Source organism: Ixodes scapularis, unplaced genomic scaffold, assembly GCF_016920785.2.
Source record: "Ixodes scapularis isolate PalLabHiFi unplaced genomic scaffold, ASM1692078v2 PGA_scaffold10__122_contigs__length_95168666, whole genome shotgun sequence".
Taxonomy (NCBI): Eukaryota; Metazoa; Arthropoda; class Arachnida; order Ixodida; family Ixodidae; genus Ixodes; species Ixodes scapularis.
In genome coordinates, this window is record NW_024609836.1 from 40,462,152 (window position 1) to 40,470,526 (window position 8,375).

Genomic DNA, 8,375 nt, shown 5'->3' on the forward strand with positions numbered 1-8,375 from the left:
GTAAGTGCAGAGTTACTCCATTCCCGCTCGTCATTGCACGCAATACCCGATCTAGTCGAATAACTTGCACGAGGTTGTTTCAAGTTACCGGGAGCAAGGCCAGCCCGTCTATACGTTTTCTTGGAGAACGGGTAACCAGTAGTTGTAATTAAACTTTACGAGTGTCAAAAATGACGAGGTCCGCAATGCGTGCGTTAAACAAATTGTCATTAGCTTTGCGTTCTGCTGATGTCAAACATCGTGGTCCGTGCTAAAGCCCAGAGCTGATTTCCGTGTGAAGCTGGGGTGGGATTCCAGCCTCAAAATACTCCGTTAACATGAAGTTGGACCGCAGCCAAGGCTACGATCCAGTTAAGACAACCACGCAGCGCCGCAAAAAAAAAAAAAAAAAAAGTCACAACGCTATGGTCACCTTCATTCGTTATCTATCACCGTTTAAACCAATCACTCATAGGAAAGAAAGGCAAAATCACGCCTCATTCACTGGCCTTGCGATTTTGTTTATGCCTGTTTCTCGAAAAATGTAGACGCGCGGGACGTGCTTATATACATCCCCCAGACTAATAAGGTGCGGACGTTATGAGGGCGTCCGACTCGATGAGTGAGTAAACTTGCAAACGTTCGGCGTCTCGTGTGAACTTGCTTTTTTTCCAGTGAAAAGGTTTCCTCAAGGTTTAAAGAGAGCACTTCCCTAAAAGTTCCTTACGATGACTGTGCGGAACCGGCGGAGTTGTCTGAAGCCGAGTGTGACCGAGACCACAATCTGTACCCGTACACCGGTATGACGTTCTTGTGATTGATTGGCGTTTGTCCCCAGTTCTCAACACAGAAGGATGGCAAAACGTGCTAAGGGTTTGTGGCGACTGAGTTCCCCGGTAGATTAGACGTACCGGCGGCAACCTGCTAAAAATACCTCAGCAGTCAAAAATGGGCTCTTTAGTTTTCTTTTTTTATATCCGCATCTTATTTTGTCATGTTATAATGATATATTTGAGTATGAATAATTTTTCCGAATTATTTCTGTATACAAATCTAGCAGATAAATACCACATGTATTTGGCCATGGGACCAGGCGTACTTGTGAGACACATTTCTACAGAAGGCGGAATAAACTATCGAAATCGAAATAATGGTACTACTACAATTGATCCACGATTGATCCACGACAACCCATCAAACAGCTGAACAATAATATAAATAATAGTAAACACACTCAAACAAACAAAATCGCTTTTTGAATATGAGCTGAACAGAAATGACAAAGCCGTCCTACTGGTTTCATCGAAGACGCTTATTGGCTGGAGGAGCTCATGTACGGGTTTTAGTGCTTTTTACTTGGGAACTTACGTTATCATTTTGTTCATGCTTTACGGTTATAAAATTATTCTCCGAGTGCGAAATCTCATTTCTTCAGATTTGAACTACAAAGCGAAGTTGCCGCGTAAGCATAATGGCTGACGTGCGCTTTGCCATCCCTCTGCTAAAATGCATGTGCCGCAGGCTTGTATGTGTTACTTCTCATGTGAGCATTGAGAACAACAGCGAAAGGCCCCGTCTCTGATTCCTGGAGCGGTCTAACGGATAAAACTATGCCAATTGTACTAACACACACCACCCTGACCCGACTACATACGTTCTCAGGCAATCCGGTCAAGTGTACGTTTTTCATTCCAGGATTCTCGGTTTGTATAAATAGTGTTTGAGCCGTGAGCATAGTCACACTTATCTAACAAGACTGTTGGTTGAGGAGGCCTATACGGCAAGCAAGACGGACAAAACGCGTCTCTTCGTGCATGAAACAAGGAGGCGCAAAAATGGTGAGACTGGAGCTATCAGGTGTGCGATGAAGCTTCTCCCCAGCAGGCGCCACTCCCTTTGGTTAGTTAGCAAACAACAACTCGGCTGTAAGTTTATAGTTCCTTGTTGCTTCTCTGATTGTGTCCAGTGGATAAAACAACCTACCCATTGCAAGGGCTCGCAGACGACGCCAGATCAGCGAGATTCGGAGTTCTGACGCCACAGCACCGTCTGTGCAAGGAGCTGACCAACGTTCGCCTTTGTGTCTGTCCACTATATCCTCCAATCAGCACTCGTGGCCATGACGTCACTCTACTCTCTGCGAAAGGAGCAGAGGGGCATGTCGCCGTGTTGGGAACCTGCCCTTGGTCGCCTGCTGAACCGCCCTCCGCCGTCTCTGGTTGTGACTTGGCACATCAGTGCGATCGCTGTGGTCTTTGTAACAGACGCTCATCCTGCTGTAATGCGCTGCATTTTGTCTAGGGTAACTGACAGGATGAGATCGGCGGGGCGTTTCTTTCAACTGTCCTTCCTCCACCACGCGCTCGTTCTCTTCCGCCGTGCCATAGCCTCCTATATACTGGTAAAGCCTGGCAGATCGCCACGAGAAGCGGCCGCTGAAATGGGAAAGGTGGAGCGGCAGACAACAGATGAGAGGAGAGCCACGTGACTGACGCCCCGCTGCGGCGATAAGCCGAAACACACTTCTCCCGAGAGAACAAGTGTGTGTTCGGGTCCTCACCTCTGCAAACGCTGTGCGCCAGGTTCCCCGAGAAATGACTCTTTGATGCTCTGTGATACCAGACCCTCGCGCTCTAAATCTGAGACCATGGCACTCTAGGGCTCGGCCGTCTAAATGTCAGGCAGGCTTTGTGAGTATAGTGGAGGCCATGGCTTGAGTTGCCGCAGCCGAAAGACTTCTCAGTCGCTCACATCTTGTCATTGACAACAAAAGGGCTGTTCAGTTCTAACTTCCCATTGAAGATGTTTTTCGGACCTTCTGCCAGCTGTCCCGTTGTGTGCGCATTACGTACTGAGAACTTTGAGTTTGGTGACTCAGCACCCGCAAAGCAGGATTTTGCAGGCTGCGCAATTTCAGCACTTCTCGATATTCGAGCAGAACGCAAGGATAAAAAGTTATTTTTTCTACCTTCCAGCCAAAAACTACGGGCTCCAGAACTTTAGCGTGGACACCATCTATCAATGGCCACTCCAGGGCTAGCCTACGAAGAAACCTAAACAAGGTAAGGTCTGTACTAGCATCAAGTCTTAACCAAACAATGCATTGTGTTTGAATGTTTAAGACTGTAAACTTCTCCAGTGATTTATTCACATTTTTTTCTACGTCTTGAATTTTACCCTATGAGAACCTATCCTTGTACTTATATTGGCATTGAACGGTATTCTCATCAACATTGGTGGCGATGACACCGGACATAAAGCTTGCAAGAGGACTTGTGACTGTGTATTGCGCGCCTGCACGTAGTGGGCAGGGTTAAAAGGTGCAAATGAAAGAGAATAAAGATATGTCTACACAGGTTTACGATGTGGAGCCTGGAGTTCGACTTCGACCAAACTTGTCGGAAGACAAATGTCAAACTTTATTTGATGTGCCTGTCAGTAATCTGACATCTTGAGTACGTTGAAAGTTCATATAACAAAACAAGTTTATTTCCTAAGGCCCATATTGGGAAATGCTCTAAATCAGTCCTTTAGCAGTTCCGCTAGTTAAAGGTATTTCCCACTCACTTTAGAAGAGCTATGCTTATATTCCTCGAGGACTTAATTTCTTTCATGAAAACAGGCCGATACAATATCACTTCTTTTTATATATTATATGCGTCACTGTACGAGACTTTTCCAGTCTGCGAAGTTCACAAAAAGTTGGTGTTCATGGAAACCAAAAAGTGAGCAGTTAACTTCCGAGTTCATTCGTTCTTTACGATTCAGCATATTGTTAATCAGGCTTACTGACTTGCTTCTTTACTATGCATTCATGCATTAGCCTCTTCGCTGGTTTATTTTTCTGGAAACTAGTGTCATTGGGTAGAGCCGATGATAATGGTCATCTTCCTTGTGAATCAATTCAGTTGTTTGTTCGCCGAACCTGGCCGAAATTTATGATAAACGTAAGCAGACGCCTAAGGGTACTTGTAAAACAAAACAAAAAAACCAAAAAAACCTAGACTTGCATTGCTTCTCAAAGTCGCCCAGCACCCGTTGTTTTGGTTGTGTGCTGTAAGGTACACACTTCAATCAAAAAACAAAGCAAAAACAACACAAAGAAGCCTCATAGCCATGTGCGCGGCGAGTGGGTCAGCACTTTATATCTGTCGGTAGGGGAACTACTGAGATGAAAATGTGCCTTTGCTATGATGCGAAGATCTATAAGCTGCGTTTGATTGACTTGAAATATAATGGACCAAGTGCGTTGTGTTACGCTGTTGCCATTTTATAACGTTCTGCGGCCTCACTCTGTTCATTTCAGAGCTCTGTGGATGAAGATCGAAGCTTCGTCGGACATGAACGCCACGTAACGAAACAATGGCCACGTGCGTCTGAACGGAGTAAACGGTCCAGCTCCCACAATACAGACACCGACCACGTAAACTTTCAGCATGAAACTGAACATAATAGCGGCAGCAACTGCTTCCACCAGTTGGAACTGAGGAACCAAAGCAGCACTCACTGCTCCCCGGATGTGCACTTGCCGAAACCTAGACACTCACCCATGGTGCCGTTCTCCAGTGTAGAGGCTGCTCTTTGGCCACTGAAAGTGCTGTGTTTCGTCCGGTGACACTGAACCTATCGAGCCAGTGTTCGGCTCCACCGTCATGAAGATATGTCTTCCATTATTCAGGGGAGCAACGTCTCCCCGCCTTGTTTCCGTTGCCTTTGTTGTTGTTTCTTGAGCGATAGATCTTACCATGCCGGCGTACGGCTACCTGGACAAGACACCGCTGCAGTTGCCAGACTGCTCAGTGTAAAGATTTATTCTGCAGCGACCAGCAATCGGTGAGAAATGACTCAAAGCCGTTTCTAGGATCGACCCATCCTCAGAATATAAGTACGCACCCAAGAATAATTATTTTTATATCAAACCCTCTGTCACTGTTACGAGCCCTAGCTCCTGGAAACCTCAAGCTGTTAGTCGGACCCACTGGCGCGACCTTCTGCGAGGATGCTGCGTCAAAAACTGTCCGGCTGTTTCTGAGCTTTATTTTGAAATCCCTTGCGGTGAACTCGTGTGCGCGACTTGATGGTGACATGATGAAGCCCGGGCGAACCGTGCTGGCGCCACGAACATTTTCGGTGTTACGTTTCTTCTCGTTGTCTGGACAAACGTTACGCGTGGTTCTGCATGAGGAATAAGGTGCATTGTACTGTCTCCATTGACTGGAAGTGCCTTATTTCTTTGTGCGCCATTTGTCCAACGTTGCCCGTCGAATCAAAAATCGCCGACAGGTAAGTTGGTTTCCTGAGCTACTGGAGACTTTTCACAGCCCACCGTGCGTAAATCAAGAGTGGCGGGAGCGCTCTCTGCGTTTTGGCGAAGTACCATTCGCCAAAAGTACTAACACGTGAAATTATATCTTTACAAAGCCCGTTTCTGCGAACCGGAGAACGGGCATCCATACCGATGAAGGAGACCTAACCAAGTGATGGTGGTTTGATGGGTTGAAGCTGGTTCTATAGAGGACTGTTAAAGAATGTTCGCTCCGAATAATAAAACTATACGCCGATTTCACCGTTTTCTTTCCGCGTGCCTGGTGTCCTACTATTATAGCGCATACCTCGGCCAAGCTCACACATGGAACAAAGGTGCACTCACTCAACTCAATCATCCCCCGCTTGGATAAGAATCCGCAAGGTTAGAATGAGTAGGTTTCCAAGCCCCCAACACTTATAAGCTTGCAACGTTCAGTAAGGTGCGTGTGTTCAGAATGGGCCTTTTCTTTGGTGAGCGGCATAAGTTCAGTTTGGGAACTGAGTAAGCGGGTGCCCTTCCAGGGAACACAGTTTTTTGGGCCTTGAAAAGCCGGAAGTAGTCAAGATAGAACCAATCTTGACCTTCTTTGGCCGATCTGGGTATCTTGGCCCTAAATCACTAAATCTTAAGGTTATGCTTCACTGCCTAATAGTTTGGTTGTCATCTGGCATCTTTGGGCCCAAATCGCCAAACAAGTGCCCGAGTGAGGCTTCACTGCTGAATGTTAGGTCTGCACGTAGCCTTTTTGGGTTCATTTTCGGTACTTCAGCAGTATTGTGGCAGACCAGAGGGAAGTGATAAAAATTCCTAAAGAAAAGTGCTTTGTCAAAAACAATCACCTTGGAGAAAGACCGTATTAGGCTCAAGTAAGGTGCTTAGGAGTGCCTAACTTGGGTCACGTTAGGTGCTTGTCTGGCGTGCCGCCTGGGCTGTTTTCAGTTAGGGATGTGTGCTCAGTGAATGGTCTAAGTTGAGTAAGGGGTTCGATTGTCGGAGCTCGACTTAGTGAGGTTAATGAGTTCGAATATTAAACTGAGTTTAGAGTCGGACAAACTTTTGGGCAAATCATGTTTCTTCTCGAGACATTTCGGGGCCAAGTTGAGTGGACGCTTGCCCAGAGTAGAGCTGCTTCTCGTTTAATCTGCTTTGCACGGGAGAGTAAAAATAATGATGATCAGGCTTGTTTCGCAATGACGGGGCACCGGTATTGAAAAAGCCATACAGCCATTATGTGTGGTCATTTTGCGAAAAAAGGTCCACTTCAGACATATTGCAGACATTTAATACACTTCATTTTGTTTTAGTTTTGCATTATAATGTCCACACTCAAAATCTGCTCAAAACTAAGTGGAAATGTATCGGATATTAATGTCGGAATAGACTAGAAATGAATTGCATGTAGATAAAAGTTTGACTAAAATTAATCAAAATTGATTAAAAACACTCTAAATAAATTAGAAATATTTCAAAAACAAACATAATTAAATTCGAAATGAATTTGAAATATAAAAAAGCGAATTATATTTGGATCTTAATAAAATGCAGAAGGGTATGCATTTCAGTAGTACACTACATAGCAAAATGTTGATAAACTAAAACATTTCGGGACAGCTAAACAAACCAGATAATATTTATTCAACGCAATTCATTTCATGATATCATTACTGTATTGTTTCGAAATATTTCTACAGTTTTCTAGCTTTTAACGTCTCAATTATTTTAAGCGAGTTATTCCTGCTAACTTTCATTTCATGTATTCTACATTTTGATTCCGTACACCTGAGGCGCTGTTGGCGTGATGTTCTTTCTTCACTCGAGATGACCGCACACCATGTTGTTTACTGCTCCGAGAAAGTTCGCACAAAACAAACTGCTACAATGAAGAAAAAAAGGAAAATGACGCAGTATTAAGAGAAGGTTCCTAATTATTTCAGAAAATACTTAGTTGTATCATTGACACAATTAGTTCTTCATAATTTAAAAAAATATGAGTTCTAAATAGCGCTGTTGTCAATTGTAACTTGAAAGGTCACAATGAGAAAGGTTTTTATTTGAATAGGCCATATGCGAAATGCACAGCGCCATCTAGGGGGGGGGGGGGGGGGGGGGAGGGGGCCGCCGAAGAACATGCTCTGTCTGGCTTCGGCGCTGGTAAAGTCTGCAGGGTGCGAAAGCGTAGTTCTGATGAATCCTTCTCTCGCAGAACCATTAACGTGGAAATGCGCTCTTAGGGCTAGTGTATTCGACGGTCTGGTAACTACTACGGGACAACATTCCTCGTTTTCAGTGATTTATAAAATTGACTTGATAAAGGCTTTTGCTCCTTACTTTCTCAGATATTTCCATTGCCAAAACATAGTCCAGACATAATCCTTTCTTCTCGCGTATTTCTTGACCACTTCATATTCATTATAATTCCAGAATGCCTTGGATTTCAATAAAAAAATCATTGATTTTTTCTTTCCTAGTTATACTTCCTTCGTGATCCTATACATATATTATTCACTCATTGAGCCATACCTCCAGATATTGGTAGGCGTTCCACGAAATTACGGCAAATTGAATCTTGCGAAAACGACGTATCGCACAAAAAAAAAGTGAATTTCTCAGTTTTTGCACAGAGGCATATATATAAAAATTAATGAAGTAGGAAAACGGAAGTTTAAATATTATTCGAGTAATTAACCTTAATTATTAATTTGAGAGCGGTTTCAGTTAGAAACGCGCTAGGCATTATCAAAAAACACTAAATCAACCAATTCCATAAAGATGTAAAGTTGGTGCATGATTTCACGACGTTCCAAAGAAACAGCAAATTTGAATGCATTACCGAGTTTTTGGTTTCATCTCGAAGCGCATTTGTTGCTGCGCACGTTCCCGCTCCTTATGGCGAATGAGCGCAACCAAACGCTGGCGACTCGCCCGCCTTGCCTCTTTTGAAAGAATGGGGTGTGAACCCGGCGAAGTAAATCTTTGTTCCTTTTGAATGATTGCCATTGGAGAAATACACTTTGATTCTTGGTGTCACCCCCGCCGAGCGGAAGATGATTCGATTGGCGTTTTTGTTTTGATTGTTTTAGCTGGGTAA

General features: G+C 44.2%; 1 protein-coding gene across 1 annotated transcript; it reads left to right on the forward strand.

Moving 5' to 3' along the window:
* The first annotated feature begins 661 nt into the window (after positions 1–661).
* On the forward strand, positions 662–4,949 carry LOC120842482. Its single transcript, XM_040213615.3, has 3 exons — positions 662–779; positions 2,955–3,041; positions 4,286–4,949. The coding sequence occupies exons 1-3, from the start codon at positions 708–710 to the stop codon at positions 4,592–4,594; spliced, it is 468 nt and encodes a 155-aa protein (XP_040069549.1). The 5' UTR covers positions 662–707; the 3' UTR covers positions 4,595–4,949.
* The last annotated feature ends 3,426 nt before the right edge of the window (positions 4,950–8,375 follow it).

Coding starts and splice junctions, on each gene's coding strand:
- LOC120842482 (XM_040213615.3), top strand. CDS start 708: ATGACTGTGCGGAACCGGCGGAGTTGTCTGAAGCCGAGTGTGACCGAG. Junction 780..2,954: donor CAATCTGTACCCGTACACCG/GTATGACGTTCT, acceptor TCTACCTTCCAG/CCAAAAACTACGGGCTCCAG. Junction 3,042..4,285: donor TACGAAGAAACCTAAACAAG/GTAAGGTCTGTA, acceptor TGTTCATTTCAG/AGCTCTGTGGATGAAGATCG.